This window comes from Ciconia boyciana, chromosome 18 (genome assembly GCF_034638445.1).
Source record: "Ciconia boyciana chromosome 18, ASM3463844v1, whole genome shotgun sequence".
Classification (NCBI taxonomy): domain Eukaryota; kingdom Metazoa; phylum Chordata; class Aves; order Ciconiiformes; family Ciconiidae; genus Ciconia; species Ciconia boyciana.
In genome coordinates, this window is record NC_132951.1 from 5,218,510 (window position 1) to 5,234,215 (window position 15,706).

Genomic DNA, 15,706 nt, shown 5'->3' on the forward strand with positions numbered 1-15,706 from the left:
ATATAACTATGTGAGGATTGCAGGGGAAATGGTGCTCTCTCTTTGTCTTTCTGGAACATCCATTCCTTGAGTATTTAGGCATCAGTCCAGCCAGACAACACAAGGAAATATATTTCAGAAAAGCACACATCAAAAAGTATTTTAAATGGCCAAATTGTAGAACAAAACATTCTGGCAACACAGCTGGTGCTCTTGTCAGTCTGTAGGCTAGAAAATAAGAAGAGAACCAGTAAGGAAAATTAAAAAAACTTAGGAATAGCTAATCAGGTTAGAAGTGGTGTTTTGGCTGCAAGGGTTTTGAGGGCTGTAGAGAAAAATAGAATAAGATTAGAAAATGTTTGTCCATCCTGTATGACAGATGTGGGAGAAGATGTAATCATTTGTTACTTCTCTTTTTTCCTCTGAAAACTGTAGCAGCAATGAGCTGGCAGGCACAGTGAAATGCAGTTAGCAAAAGTAATGGGAGTTGAAAGTTTGACCTTTTGTGATGGAAATTTGATATGAAAAAAGAGTCTTTTGATAATTTCTCTATCCAATCAGATATGGGAGATGTCTTGATCCTGTTTCCTCATTTGCATGCTGACTGATCTCATTTGAAAACCCAATCATTCAGAAATATTGGGACGTCAACAGAAATGTTACAAGCAAGGAGCTGTTTTATCTGAAAGGTCTGCAGGGTGTCATCTCTTGTTTTTCACTCCAGTGGCCTGATCTCTTCTTCATGATTCCATGTTTTTATTGGCAGGATAAGCTGAACATATTGAAATGCAAATAGCCCTTTCCACATTGAACCAAAATATAGGAGTTTTTTTCAGTATGATTGATTGTATCCAGGGCACTTCAAAAGCAACAAAGAAAATATTTGCTGCAGTGCCTCTGATTTCTTGACATTGCCAAGCTCTGACGTTTCCTGTTAGCAGTCATTGGCAGAAAGTGATTCCTGGGCCTGCGTCTCACCTCTGCTTTTTCCCCATGTAAGGCCCACATTGATGCAGCTCCTTGTTTCTGGGACCAGTGTGTGAGGTCATTTAGTTTGCACGCATGCACACACTCACCCTGCAATTTTATCATCTGCATTTCATCTGCAATTTTACCAAATTGCAGATGTGTTTAATCCAACAATGGTATAATTCAAAGCCTACCAAGATCACATGTTGGCTTTCAACTCTGTGTATAACTGTCCAGATGATTATCTGGCTAGTCAGATTTCAGATCCTAGGCACTGCCCGCTTAGGTGAGTTTAGGATCAACTTTATCTCCCAGACAATTTAACCTTTCTATTTTCTAGAACAGGCAATCCAATTTCCATTTTACTCCACCACGCAGTGGGTTAATGGCAAGTTTTCCTGCTGTGTAACTGGTGTCATTATCCCTTATTTCGGAGACTGCCTATTAAACTAAGGTCTTAAGCCAAAGTTTTGCATTACTTAACCCAGAAGCTAGGGACAAACTAACAATATATAGCAGTTCTGAATAAAGGAAATTATTTAAGATCATTCTTTTTTTGGCATACTACCTTTTTAACATCAGGGTCAAGCTATATGAGAAATCTTTTTTCTTTAGTATCTTAAGATTTTTTTCCCACCTGTTTCTCCACCTGGACAACCCCTAGCCTGCTGATCTGAGTGCTGTCCTGGGAAACAGGATGTTCAGCTCCTTCTTTCTGGGGCTTCTTAGGCTTGCTCTGCTTTTTAGAAAAAAGTAAATATTCACTGGATGCAAGTCTCTTGCCTCCCTGGTGAACACCTGCATTGAACTGCAAAGATACTCTGCTTTTCTGGTTTGATGTAATTCTTTATACGAAACGGAACCATTCCAACAGGAGGGCAGAGATGGATTTTCTTAGGTTAGTGTTGTGGCCCTTGGCTGCGAGACAGTTCATAACCGGAGTATCAAAGTGAAGCTGGCACGTTTTGAAGAGTTATCCGGAGCACCAGCTGTTGGCTGTCCCTACCTAACACCACCTTTCTTAAAACTGGTGTGGTTTTGCTTCTGGCAGACCAGCACACCCTCTTGTTTCTCTGGAGTGGGCAGATTTGGAGAGGGGATTTCATGCTCTGCGCTGTAAGGTGGAGCATGTGAGGAGGAGAGGCACGTCCCGGGGCGTCAGTGAGGGCACTCTGCAGGGACTGCTTTCCAAAGCCAAATCCTGGAGGGAACGGGTGCGAGGAAAGGGGTGAACCAGATTATAAGCTTTACATAATAGGATATCTTGAAAGTCATTTAGTTGGTGTTTGTACAACACTTGGAAATGTCAAGCTCTAAATTAGACAGGAGGTCAAGATTTACCACAGTGTTCCTCAGGTGGGTGACAATATACCTCATTAGGGACCCACAGAAGTTCACAGTCTTCATCACTGAGCTACAGAAACAGCATATTTACCCAGCTTCTTGTTTATTCAATAGATTCAGGGTCTAACCACAAGTTAGTGCATGCGTTTGTGATGTTTATCTGATAGTACCTAATTTCTTCAGCAATACATACACTTCTGTATATGGGTTGGAAATTTCATTGCTAGAAGAATGTGCCTGTTTTTGACTGAGGACAGGAGTAACTTGACTGATAGGCCTCTTCAAATCAAGAGAATCTGTTTCATCAAATCCTGTGGCCTGTCAGCTGAGGGGGAGTGCTTTGTAAAACAGCAGAAATGGTAAATTCCTCCATTCCTGGTGTAATAAACTGAAGTTGTTGGTATGACTAGCTAGCACGACTCAGCAGCTCTCTGAATTAGACATTGAGCATTCTCCCAGATGGGAAATCAACCTCCTTCATCTCTCATGTATTTTAGAATATCGAACCATGTAAGTTAAAACACGATGTATTATTCTTGATAACCACAGCAATCTAGCTCCTCCCTGCTGGATTTTTTTAAATATACTTCCCTCTCCACCTTCTTCTTTTGCTCCTCAGTATTAAAAAAAAATGCAGTTTAGTGTACCAATATTTTCTCTGCGGTGAAGCCAGCATAGAATATTAGTGTCCAAAAAGTTGTAAAACAAAAGACTATCATATGTTGCACCTTTTAATCATGTAATTGCTGAGTGACATTTAACTCTGAGGCTTTAAGTTACTCCTTTGTCAGCCAGCCTTCTCCTTCTGCCCCTCAATCCTCCCTCCTCCTGAAGCAACCTGCCTTTGCAGGGTAGTGCTTTAACTACACTGAAGTTTGGCTGGGCTTCTACATATTACAGCAGCAACACGAAAGCAAACAATTGAAGTATTTGAGAACAATGAAATATGTATGGCTATCTGTGACAGCCCTATAAAGCAGAGCAATTAGCCGCGTAATCTGAGAAAGCCAAAGCGACCGGCAGCCCACGGTTCCCTATTAGTTAAATGCTTTTTGTACGTCCTCATCCCATCAAATCAACTAACACTTCCTTTAATTGGTTCATGAATTATACAGCTTGGCTGCATTATAATTTAATCACCAGTAAACATTCCTGGGGCCCGCTGTAAAGTGTATAGCGCTCATTAATTCCTTAATTTCAGCAGATGGAAGGGGAGATCGGATGAACGGTGGCAGTACAGAGCGCCTTGGGCAATGGAAGAAGGAAAAAAAGGTGGGAGGCCGTTTAGGTTTTTTAAGGGCTGTCAGAAACTCAATCTGTGAGCTGTCAGCAGCTTGGACCCGTTTCCCCCCGCCTCCCCCTGCCTTCACCCCACCTACTGCTGCAAGTGACTGACGGATTCATATGGAGGCTTGTCAACCCGTCTTTAAACATCAAGCCAGCGGGTAAACCAAGCCCAATGTAAATTAATTCTTGTCTTACGGGCCCCCCTTTCTCTGTCCCCATGAATATTTCATGGCGGGCAGCATAAATATTAATTCTAATAGCTCTGCACAGTGGTTATTATTTCTGTTTTATGACAAATATTCATAAAATATTCAGGACCCTTTTTTAGAACATTTACACACTTGATTGTGAAATTTTCCAGCTTCCTGGGGACACAGTAAACATATTGGGGTTCTCTTGATGGACTTTTTTCTCTCTTAATTAATACTATGCCACATTAATATTTAATCAGATTTAGTTTTCTTTTCCCCAGAAGTGAACCCTATTACATTTGAGGATTTATTTGACAGTATTTAAACAGGGAATTTTTATTCCCTATTATGAAATTGGTTTCCTTTGACACATATATAAAATGACACATTATAATCCATTCTTTTATTCCCTCCCCTTGCCCCCAAATCATACACTTTTTTGGTGTCAGTTCTTTTATTTATTTTATCTTATATACCAAATATCCTACCAACAACAAAAGTTAGTGTTTAAATGATGGGGGTGGAGAGAGCTTAATGTAGCATTTTATAGGAACACTTAAGATTAAACATAATTTACTATAAATCTGATTCCATTTATTCAATAAGGAAGAAAAGTATAGGTTTTCTAGTTAGGAGCAGGAGGTACTAGAGAAAAGCTGCAGGAAGGTAGCAAAGGCATCAGTTCTGATATGAGTTTGCTAGTGCTTAACCCTGGAGTTCTTGCTCCACTCAAGATTTGCTTTGCAGAATCTAATTATTGCAGGGGAGGGTTGCAAGCATCTAAGGAAACATGACCGCATTTGGGGAAGCAGGTTCGGGTTCCTGACCTCGGGCCTTTGGGGCTGCAGAGGCTTTCGATTATCTGAGACTGAGTTTGATGAACCTTGCGGATAGTGGAAATCGTGCCAGCCACATTACTCTAAAGCAGTGCTGGCTGCCATCTTATTGTGTGATTCATAAAGCACCGCTGGAATGAACTCCAGGGGGAATGCAAAGATGCTAGAATAACAGCTGAGAGTAAGAAGGAGGCAAAGAATAAAAATGAGGGGAGAAATGTAAAGCAGTTTTGAATGGAGGTACTAATGGATCCAAGCCACTTATTACATATGGAAAGAGTTAATATTGCCTTCTCAAAAGAAGCTTTAAAAATGCATTGAAGCCCCTAGTATGAAAACATTTGCTCTGTATATGTGTGCCTTTCGCTGTGCTTATGTAACGTTTACACAGCCGGTAGTTCTTCAGACCGCTGTCGCGTAGAATGGCTCTCGCTGCCAAAAGGCCTGGGGTTCTTCACTGGTGTAAATCTGCGTGACGCCAGTGGAGCTACTTTGCTTTATCCCAGCTCGAGATCCAGCTCATTGTTCTGTAAAACAGACAGACAGTGCTACCCGACAGGGCTGCGCCTGTTCCCCCTGCGTAAGCTGGCGTGGCACCCGCTGGGATGCTGCTGAGATACCAGGCTGGTGGGGTGGGATGCAGGAGGGACCCTGCCACCTCAGCTGTCTGGGCTGTTGGAGGCTGAGCACATCTAACTGGTGGGTGGAAAACATCTAACAGAGTCATTACTCTGCACTGCTGGTGAAGGGAAGGAACATCTGCAGCTACGAAGGATGTCGTTCATCTCGCTCCCCTGGCCAGAAGCCATGTCCTGGGAATAGTGCCCCACTTAGCTGCCTTTTGTAGTTATTCGACAGAAATGCATCCATTTGAAAAGAAAGATCCAGTGTCTGGAAATAGCTTGTCATCACATGAATCATTATAGGAGCTCAATGAGCAAAACACTTGTGCCGATTAACCTGTGTTTCAGTGTTTATGCAATGTATTTTCCCTTATGGTCAAAACCTAGAGGGTGAAATTACTTCCCAAAATAGAATCAAGCAGATTCTTTCATCAGGATATATCCCAGAATTTGAAAGACAGCAGTGAATAAAACCTCCCAACAGCTCCTTCCATAAATAAGAGATAAGGATCATTTCATCCATTGCAGAGACATGCAGAAGCGGTATTTAGGGTAGGAAGTGGACTAAGATCCATGTCCAGTCAGTAGTGCAGCCTCAGAAGATGCTTTGTAGTCTGGTTACCCATGGGCAAAATACCTGGTTTATAGCTGCATTGAGAGAAACCTGAACAAGACTGGGGAAAAGGTAGGTGGGATCTATGTAACCAGTTTAGTTTTTAAGAAGGGATTTGGGGATGCAGAATGTAATTATGGAAATATAATGTGCTCAGGATCCTGTGGCTGGGCCCCTAGTTCTTGAGAAGAGGCTTAGCCAAGGTTACAGGTTCAAGGTGTCTTTATGCTACAGGAAAGGGAGCATTCTTTAGGGGAACTGATTCATCCAAGTCAGGTATCTCTGGCTAAAAAGTCAATAAAGACAAGGTGCCCTGGGTTTTAGCTGGGATTAGTCACTTGGATTCAAATCTGAACTTCCTTGTACCTGTCAGCTTGAACCACTGATGATTTGCCAAATATCATTTCCCATATTATTGTGATAATTCAGTGGTGCTACCCAAGAAAAAGACCTTTTTGCAATGCAGATTTTTCTTGTATCTTGGCCAAGCTTGCCATCCCACTCCTGTCTGGCTTGTGGTCCCTGTATGATACAGAAATTTTTACAGTTTTACGCATTTTTTGAAACTTTTAAAACCAAAAAATGTGGTCAGTTTTAACAATGGGTCTTACAGTTTAGCCGAATTCAGGACAGTTGCTAGAGATGGTACTTGTCTGTCTGCCAGTTCAGTCCATAATGCCCCCCAAGGCTTTTCCACCCTTTTGTGAGAACTGTTATTGCCTTCTCTGCCTGCTTTGGCTGTTTTATGACCCAAATGGAGGAGCTTGCATTTGTGCCAATGATCACATAAGGATTTTACCTGTGGTAGCCTTTTAGAGAGCTACTGCATCCATACACTTCAACAGCCTCATCTCTTTTTCACCTTTATATCTCAATTACAAAAACTGTAGCCATTGCATTGCTAGAACTAAGTCCTCCAGGAGAGTTATTTTCCCTGGGGAATTGTGCCATAGCATCAGGTAACACTGTATTGATATCTCCTTATTGAGTAAGATGTACTGTGCCTTATGAAAGGCTCAATTTTCTGGCCTTGAATTCGACATTTTCTATTTGCCTGCCTGGAAAAGAGGGTAACTTTGTGTCCTTTCCTCTCCTTTCTCTCCTTCCTCTCCTTCTTCTCTCTCCCCTCTCTTTCTTTCGCGCTCTCTCTTTTGCTCTCTCTTTCCCATTCTCTTTTATTCTGATTTAGCTGGGGTTCTGTCAAAGTTCTGCCAACAAAGTTTGCTGTAACTTTGAGATCACACAGGCATCTGATCTTCACATTCTTTTTTTTTTAAAGCAGACTGATGTGGTACGTTGTAAACTGCCAGGAGCACTTGCTAATTTAGTAGTTAATGACAGTCACAGAGAGTGTTTTTCTTGCCCCTGGAGAGATTTTAGACACAGCTGGGGTAGATTTGCCACTATCAATTATGCACAATTTTAAACAAGAATTGGCCAGCAGGGGCCTCTTTTTTTTGCAGAGTGCAGAGCGTGAAGAATGGGAATATGGCAGCTGGTACCTGCCTACGAGGGAGAAGATATATAGGAGTCAAGAAAATAAGGGAAAGATTAATAGCTTACTATTTTTAAAGTTGCAGTTTCAACTCAGAAGTTCAAATGCTACATTAAAAGTGGCCCAGTGTTGTATTTTTTTTTTTAATTCAAGCATCCTAACTTTATTGCAAGGCTTGATCTGGCCCTGGTATAGCCACAAGCAAGTCAGTCGTCTCTGTTTTGAAAAGCCAGCTAGGGAGTCAGGATTCTGTCTCAGATATCACGTTGCATTGTCCTTTCATCCCTAAATGAAAACAAGGTATGAATTAAATGAGATTTAATGGTATAGGTCAAATTTACAGACAATAATTTTACAAAAAGGGCTTTGGGTTCCCCTCCACTGATGTCAATCCAGAGCAACTCCAGGTAATGGGAAGTGCCAAGGATGAGAATCTGACCTAAGTAAATAGCTCAGGTCTAGAACAGTCAACATCTGGATCCATCTAGGTCAGCCTCATAAAACAGCTATATTTAAATTACAGGACAAAAACCGATGGAAGGCCATGGCTTACAGGCAGAGCTTTAGTTCTCTTGAGATGTGAAGGCAGTTGGCAAGGCAGTGGAACCATCCTGGAAGGTGACTGTTGGTACACAGGAGGAGCGTGCTTTAATCCCTAGCGCAGTGATATCAGAATTCAGGCCCACAGCATTTGCTTTTCTTACGGCAACACTATAATTTTTCCATTATAGGTGCTTTGAGACAATGACATTATATCCACAAAACAGGAAAACCACCACCAAAAAAATTCTCCTGAGGACAACTCTGAGTACTGTCAATTGTTAATAACTTGGATTAACTAGGTTGGTTGCCATCTGGAACAAATGCAGTTCAGGATTAGATGAATGCTGTTGTGTACGTCAAAAAACCTTTCTTCACTTATTGTATGGTTGTGACGCATTTTTCCAAAAATGCTGTCCCACGATCAGGCGTGAAATAAAACGTCTACCACCATACTTTTACCTTCTCCCCTCTCTGTTTGCAAAGGAAAGCCATCAGGATGCCCTGGTGACCTCTAAGATCTCAGACGATGCTGTCTGCATAGTCAGAAGCCAGAACTGATTGGAATACCCTTTTGGAATGCCAGATGGCTGGTAGGAAAACAATGTTATATTCCAGCTGTTAGAGGCCTTATATATTTCATCATCATCCAAAGGCGACTAGTTCTCATTTGACTAGGTACACAGTGAAGGTGTCATCAACATTATTAATTTGTTGGAATTTAATCTCTCTAATGTATCTGAAAGTTGTAATAGATTAGATAAGTGATGTCAAGTACAGTGAGGAAGAGGCAGGATTCTGACACAAGATTTTTTTTTCTTTTTAACATTTGTGTTCACAGTTTTATTATCTGTGAAAGCTAGCTGACAGGTCTGGACCTTCTCTCACATCCCTCTCCTGGGAGAGAGAACAAAGGAGAGAGGACAGAGCTTTGCTTATGAATCACTTGGCTTCAGTCCTGCATCTAGCAGCAATGTTGCCACTCAGTGGTAGCTGGGGGGACATTTGTCCTCAGAGACCTGGGCTGAGAGGCTCTGCCGAGTTACACCCCACAGAGCACCAGTTTGTAACTGGATGCCAATGATTTTTGGTTGCCGCTAGGTAGATGCTGAGCCCGTGAGGCAGGAGTGAGGATTCTTGGTGCACCTCTGCCCAGCCCTCCCTGGTGCGCACCTCGCGTGGCTGCTGATTGGCATTTTTCACCTGTTGTGGAGCTGAACTAACAGCTTGCCAACTCTGAAAGAGAAGCTGCGCTAGATGCTAATCTAGCAGTATAATGTAGTATACTTTGATATGAGGCTGTGTTTCTTCGCCTCCCTGTCTACCAATTCTGATGACATCTGTTTCATATTTCCCCTTGGTAGAAGTTGTGACACATTACAACATACAAAGCCTGGCTGATTCCTAAAGCGAGCTTTACAGAGGATGCATTTATGTGAAAAAAACTGCACTCAGTATGTGAAAGGGGCCAAGCTCTGCTTGGAGATGAATCCGGTACTTGTAGGGAGTTGTTCCAGTTACTGCTCTAAATGCTGGATCAAGGTCGTGGATGCAGCCCTCTATCTTGTGAGAAATCTAAGAGAAATCCAGCAAAGATGTTACCTGGACAGTTGGAGAGTCAAGTTTCTTATGTGAGAGAGTCATAGGAGCCTGAGAGAGGGACATGGGCGAAATGTTCCTCAGAAATACCTTGAGGAGCTGAAGGAGATGCATCATATACCCAAGGCTAACACTTCACAGAGAGTGCATACATGTAAATAGGCTTTACTCATGTGAGTAAGCCTCTGGGGCTGCATAATAGACTGTGTGTGGTATGTGTCTCCTTCAAAATGATAATAAAGCTTTCTAATTGGAAGTATTTTAAGTCTAGGTGGTAGTTCTGTCAGTGGTTTTCCTCTTCATCTTTTTTTCCTGCTTCTGAATGATGTTAAACTGACAGCCCTGGGGAGTGATGTTTTATCTATAGGAGATGTATGGTATGGCAGGGTAAGGCATCCCACCTTCCACTGGAAGGACCATTGGATTAGGAGTTTGTGCTGTTGTATAGTATATTCTGTGTGTGCCGTTATACACGTTATACAATTTTTTGTGGGGAAAAAAAATCCATATTAGCAGGAATGTCTATACTCTCCCACTTCTTCCCCCTACACTCTTCTTTAATGGTGACACCAGACTGGATAATAAGAAGCATCTTGTATAAAAAAGAAGGGAATCTCAGACAAGGCTTTCAGAGTTCATTTTGTTGGCAGCTTTTTAAGTGGAGTTTTTTAGGCTCTTCTGTTTCAAATACCATAATACTTTTTGAGTTAGTAACTATGAATTACGACAAGCTTTCTTGATATGCCAGGTTATAATCCTTTAGTGGTTTTGTTTATTTCAGAATATAATAGGAAGCCGTATCAATTATCATGACTGTATAAATGTTGTTCCTCTCTACTAGAATATTCATCTTGAGACATATCATCAGATGTTACCTGTTCTGACAATCACGTTTTTGTGCCATTGTTGGGCAACAGAAACAAAGAAAAACAAAATGTTAAGAGTGTAAGGGATAAAAGAGTGTTGAAACTGTTGTTCTTTCCCTGTCTTTGGAATCTCCGAGATCTTGAATGTTTTATTCCTGGCTGTTATTTTGTTACCACAGTGTGAATAGAAGTCATTATCTGTAAACATTTGAAAAGAGAGATGATTTTCATAACTTTAAATCCTACAAAGGATTCTAGTAATCTGCTATGTGCATGCCAAGGTAAAGCTCAGCCTTTCATCTGGTCTGATCCCACCCAGTCAGTGTAAAATGTTCCTTTGGTGAATGTCTAAAGCATACAGTATCTTTTGTGAGAGGCAGACAAAAACGAAAATAGGAAGCCTGGCCTTGAAGGCAGCAGCAGGAGAAGGTGTATTATAAAGAAAGATGTATTTACAGCCTTCAGGCCATGCTCGGTTGGTAAAAGTTTATTTTTGTAAGTTTTCAAAGGAAGCCTTATTTTTTATTTTGTTCTGAATTAATAATTGAATGTGATCTTTGTCCAGATCTGCTTTCGTCTCCTATTGCAGTGGCCTCTTCCAATAGCTGGGGGACAGGGGACTCACGTCTGCTCATTCTCAGCAGTTGGCCGAGAATTTTCTGCTGAAGAGCTTTTGAACTAGAATGTAAAATTAACAGAACCATTGCAATGAACCAAAATGCCAAGGAGGAGTCGATGTGAGATGGGCACAACAGTTTATATACAACAGTGTAATGCGACTGGGATCAGTAAGTGGTGTATATTGTTTTCTGGTTCTGCATCCGGGATTAAGGGCTTTTGCGTAAGCTGGATGAAATGAGTTGGCAAGTCCTGCTCCATCCGCTGGTGAAAAGCTGTTCCTAGCATGGAACCCGCACCACTGACACTGAGGGTCTGACTTTTTAAGATGCTGAGCAACTATGTCTTGTTCAGACTCAGTGGGAATTGCAGATTTTGATCTTAACATCAAGCATTAATATTTCCTCTTTAGCAGTCTCAACGGCAAGGCTGATTGTCGAGTGGGTTATGCCGTACTGAGCTGCCTTCCGTGCCCTGGCGCTGTTCTCTGCAGCTCAATGCTGACGGAAGGGACGGGGAATTGTCAACATCGTAAGGTGGCACCTATTAAGTCTTATTACTCATTCCGCTTTAAAGGACGCAGGACAGGAGTGGGAGACAGGAGGACTCACACTGTGGGCCTGTGTCGGGAGGCAAGGGCAAAAGAAGTAGAAGTGGACTAAAACAGCAAGAGGAAAATCTCTTTCATGGGGCACTGAGTTGTGCAGTGCTGCTATTACGGAAGAACGCGTAATACTGGCAGACAAGCTCTTTTTCTGTCCTTGACAGGAACAGTAGCAATTTTTTATTTACCTTTTGCAGAATGTAATTGTGATTGTATGTGCTAGTTGGGTTGAGAAGCTAGATCCGGAGGAAGTTCAGAGGTAACCGTGGGATTGTGAGCAAGCTATGACAGGCTCTGAGATAGGCTCCAGCTGTAATTCAGCCACTGGTGTCCACACTGTATTGTCCGTTAAGCCCTGTCAGCGCACAAAGCACCACACATACTGTGCGGCAAAGAGCTTCTGCCTGGATGAGCTTGGAGACTAAACAAGATGTGAGGAGAAGAACCAGAGAAGAGAGGTCCTGTGCATATGCTAACGTTTTCTGATGCTGCAGTTTTGAGTGGTACTTTCACTTCCACGTTTGTGCGTGCCATTCATTTGGGTAAGGATTAACTCATACTCTGAAGGTCGCAAGTGATGTTCTCAGGTTGTTAATGCATGTAATTGTTATGTTCTCCGTAGGGTATTTTTCTTTAATCTCCCCTATGAATCCATCATGGAACGACTGTCTCAACGGAGGATTGATCCTGTCACTGGGGAAAGGTTAGTACTCATGTCTGATGTTTAACGTTTTTCAAGACTGCCAGTGAGATGAAAGCACCAGATAGACTTCATAGAAATCTAAGAAAACTCAGGAATATTGTATTCTTGCTTAGGGACTCCTTAAAAGAAAATTTTAAACTTTCATAGCTACTCGAGTACCAACCCACCTACCTGCTGCAGCAAGCTCCTGTTCTCAGAATAAGGCATTTTAGAATCTTGGAGCCTGAAATCTACAGTAGCAAGTAGCTCAGGTCTAACATTTTAATGGTAACTAAATTGGTTGGTAAAATAATGCTGAGGGAAGATGTCTGAAACCTAGCCTAAATGCAGATGGTTTTCAGACATTCCCATGGGAATTTTGAAGGCTTCCCAGCCAGGGAAAATGGAAAACTTGCTGCATTTAACTTCCCCCAGCACCTGTGATGGTTCTGTCTGCTGTGAGATATTAATATATTTCCTGCTCAGTAGAGCAAGCTCATTTGAGTCACTGAGTCACTGTAAGATTGGGTTCTGAAATGTGGCAGTTCATCTCGCTGACAGTCACATCACCTTGTTTCACCAGTGACCTTCAGGTTTCCTGTCTTCTCCACCCTTGTTCTTGGGGGAACAAGTAACAATGAAATATCTTCCTAAATACCTGCTGGAATTGGTGTGGATTTGCAACTTCACTTGTGCTCAGTTTTTATGATTCCCCACACTTAAATTTTAAACCACTATTTTACTTTTCTAATGGTTAAACGGATCCTATTGCATCAAAGACAAATACTGAACCCTCAAAGATTAAGGCCATAAATACTGGATTTGTCCCAAAGTGATACGTGATTATTCAGACATCTCACTCGAGGTGCAACATTAACTTGTGACAGCAACAGTGATTTGCTGTAACCGTTCTCTTTGTTTTGGCAATAAGTGATGCGGTTGTTCAGAAGAAATGAACAGTACGAAGCAAATCATTCACACCTCTTCGCATTTCTCATCATTAGGATTAGCCTGTTCAGTATCTGCTCCAGTTAACACGCTTCCTTCTTCCAAACTCTGGGTTTTATTCCTTCCAAATTCATTGTGAATTGAATTGGTTTAGATGCTGTATCTAATCCTCGGCATTATGTTAAACCTGCACCGCCGGCTACAGTGCAGTGAAGAGGGTGGCCTTCAGCTGTGCTCTAAATAATTCTAATGTGGAATGAACTCTGTGTACCAGCTGGAGCTGTAATGAAGTTCTGTGCAGACACAGAGACTCTGCTTCTCTCCTCGGTTTTGCATCTATCCCAACAGTTTCAGAAAATTTGTCTGAACAGGAAGAGGGATAAACTGGTTTTGTGTTAGGGCACAGGAGACATTTACTCAGAGGTAGAATTACTGTGGCAGGAAATTTAAATACATGTTTGCGAAAGCTTTTAGTGGTTGTTGGGAGCCTTTGGCTTTGAAACACTGTCAGAATTCTTTTTGGTGTCAGCTCTCTGGGCTGGGCTGCGGCATTGCTACAGGACTCTGGTGATGAAAAACCTGTGTCTTGCTGAAGCCTGCTGCCTAGTTGAGTGAACCTACAACTGTGAATTCAGGGAAGCCAAATTCTGGCATTTTGGAAATTAGAAATAACCAAAACCTACCTCAGAGTGAATTAACCTCTTTTTATCTTCAGCTACTATAAAAAGATGTTAACAATTATGTTCTACCTGGTATCCGCCCTGAAATAGAGACCGAGGTAGACTATTTGTGTCATCTTAATTTCCTCCAGTGATCTTTAGCAATAACAGTATTAACCCCACTTGCAGTGGCTTATCAAGAGGAAGCATACCTGTCTTCCAAGCTTGAGCTTGTGGTGATTTGGAGACTGTGTCGAGCGAGGGCTGTGCTTCTGCTACCCTTCTGCTGTTTGCTGGAAGCACTCAGCCACATGCCTGCTAGTAGGAAGTACTTTCAAAATTTAATATTGGTGATCCCAGCCCTGTTGCTGCACTTTCGAATCTTGTCAGGAAAGTCGCCAATGTCTGAGAGCCTTAAACACCTTTTAAGTTACAGGTCCTTCAGCGACGCCCGGACACAGGGCTATGTTTGGGCTCACCGATTCGATGCAGAGAAAGCACTCCAAGTTTGGCACATTTTTCCTGACTAATGTCCAGCATTGGCATAACAGTAAACCACAGCAAAGATTTTTAACAGATGCTAAGGTTTAAGGGTAGGCTTTTTTAGATCCCTTTTTTAAGATAGGAATCGAGGATTACAGGTAAAACATGTTACTTTGGGATTGGATCTGGAACAGACCTGGAAATGCTTCTGAAGCTGGAGCATTGGGCACGTAATAGGGATTTCTCCACACCTTTTGTGAAGTATGTAAACACGAGCAGCACTCTCTCTGTGTCACCTCAAGAGAAACTCTTGGCTTTTGAGTATCCAGGATTCTTGAGAGCAGGAATTGCAGATTACTTGCCCTGAAATTTCCAATCGTTGTTTTAAAACCCCAACCTAGAGTGGAGAGAGGCATGTCCAAGGAACTGTGATAGACAAAAACATGGAGTGTCTTAGGAAATGGCCGCTGCGTCCCTAACTTGAGCTGAAGCAGTGGCATTTGTATCTCATCTCCAGATACCACACTACATTCAGACCAGCACCCACACCGGAGATCCAAGCCCGTCTCAGGCAGAATCCTAGAGACAAGGAAGAAAATATTGAGAAGCGCGTGGAAACCTATTACAGGAATGTCAAGGAACTGGAGGATTTTTATGAAGATGCCTTTTATGTCAATGCTGACCAAGACCCTCATGCTGTCTTTGAGTTTATAGAAAGCTGTATCATTAAGCCCCTTCCAAACAAAAAATTAAAAAGCTTGTAATTAATAAGGATGATTTCTGTAACAGTTGATTTTAAACTTTTCCCTGTAATGTTTGCAGTCCGGTCACTGAAGTGGCATGTTATCACACGTGAAGCGGAAGTCAGCCAAGCTGTGTTAAATTTCAAGCTCACCAAGGCTGAGTGAAGTACAGAGAGTAAGAAATTGTGCTTCAGGGGAAATTTTTTCGGCTTTTGTTTTGTGATCCGAGATATAAAGCACTGTGGCTAGCGAAGTTTTTTGTGTTTAATTTAAATATCTTTTTCTGATTCTGTGATTCAGTGAATAGTAGTTTTGTCTTAACTATGTAATACCCATGAAGCCAATTTGGAGCATTAAAGCTATTAGATGTGTTTGTGTCTTAATTCACTCAGTGCCCTCCACCGAAACTACACACGTGCTGCCTGTCTGCCTCACTGTCACACTCTGCTGCAAGCAAACACAAAAGCAAATAGAAAAAATAAGCTTGCAGCTCTGCAGTGCACTTTCCCCAAAGACAACTGCAGTGTTTTGAGGCCAGGGTGCAGAGGTTTTTACTCCCTTATTAACTCAGATGGCTTAAAAAGTTCTGACAAAACAGTCACTCTGCAGATGCACCGGCCGTCCCTG

The 15,706-nt window shown here is 42.0% G+C and overlaps 1 protein-coding gene across 3 annotated transcripts in view; it reads left to right on the forward strand.

Annotated features, from left to right (window-relative positions):
• AK8 (adenylate kinase 8) overlaps positions 1-15,432 on the forward strand; it is an 81,609-nt gene extending 66,177 nt beyond the window's left edge. For all 3 annotated transcript variants that reach the window (XM_072883283.1, XM_072883286.1, XM_072883284.1), the window contains 2 exons: positions 12,187-12,267; positions 14,854-15,432. In XM_072883283.1, the coding sequence (XP_072739384.1) occupies positions 12,187-12,267; positions 14,854-15,100 (328 nt within the window). In that variant the 3' untranslated portion in view covers positions 15,101-15,432. The remainder of the gene's footprint in view (positions 1-12,186; positions 12,268-14,853) is intronic.
• The last annotated feature ends 274 nt before the right edge of the window (positions 15,433-15,706 follow it).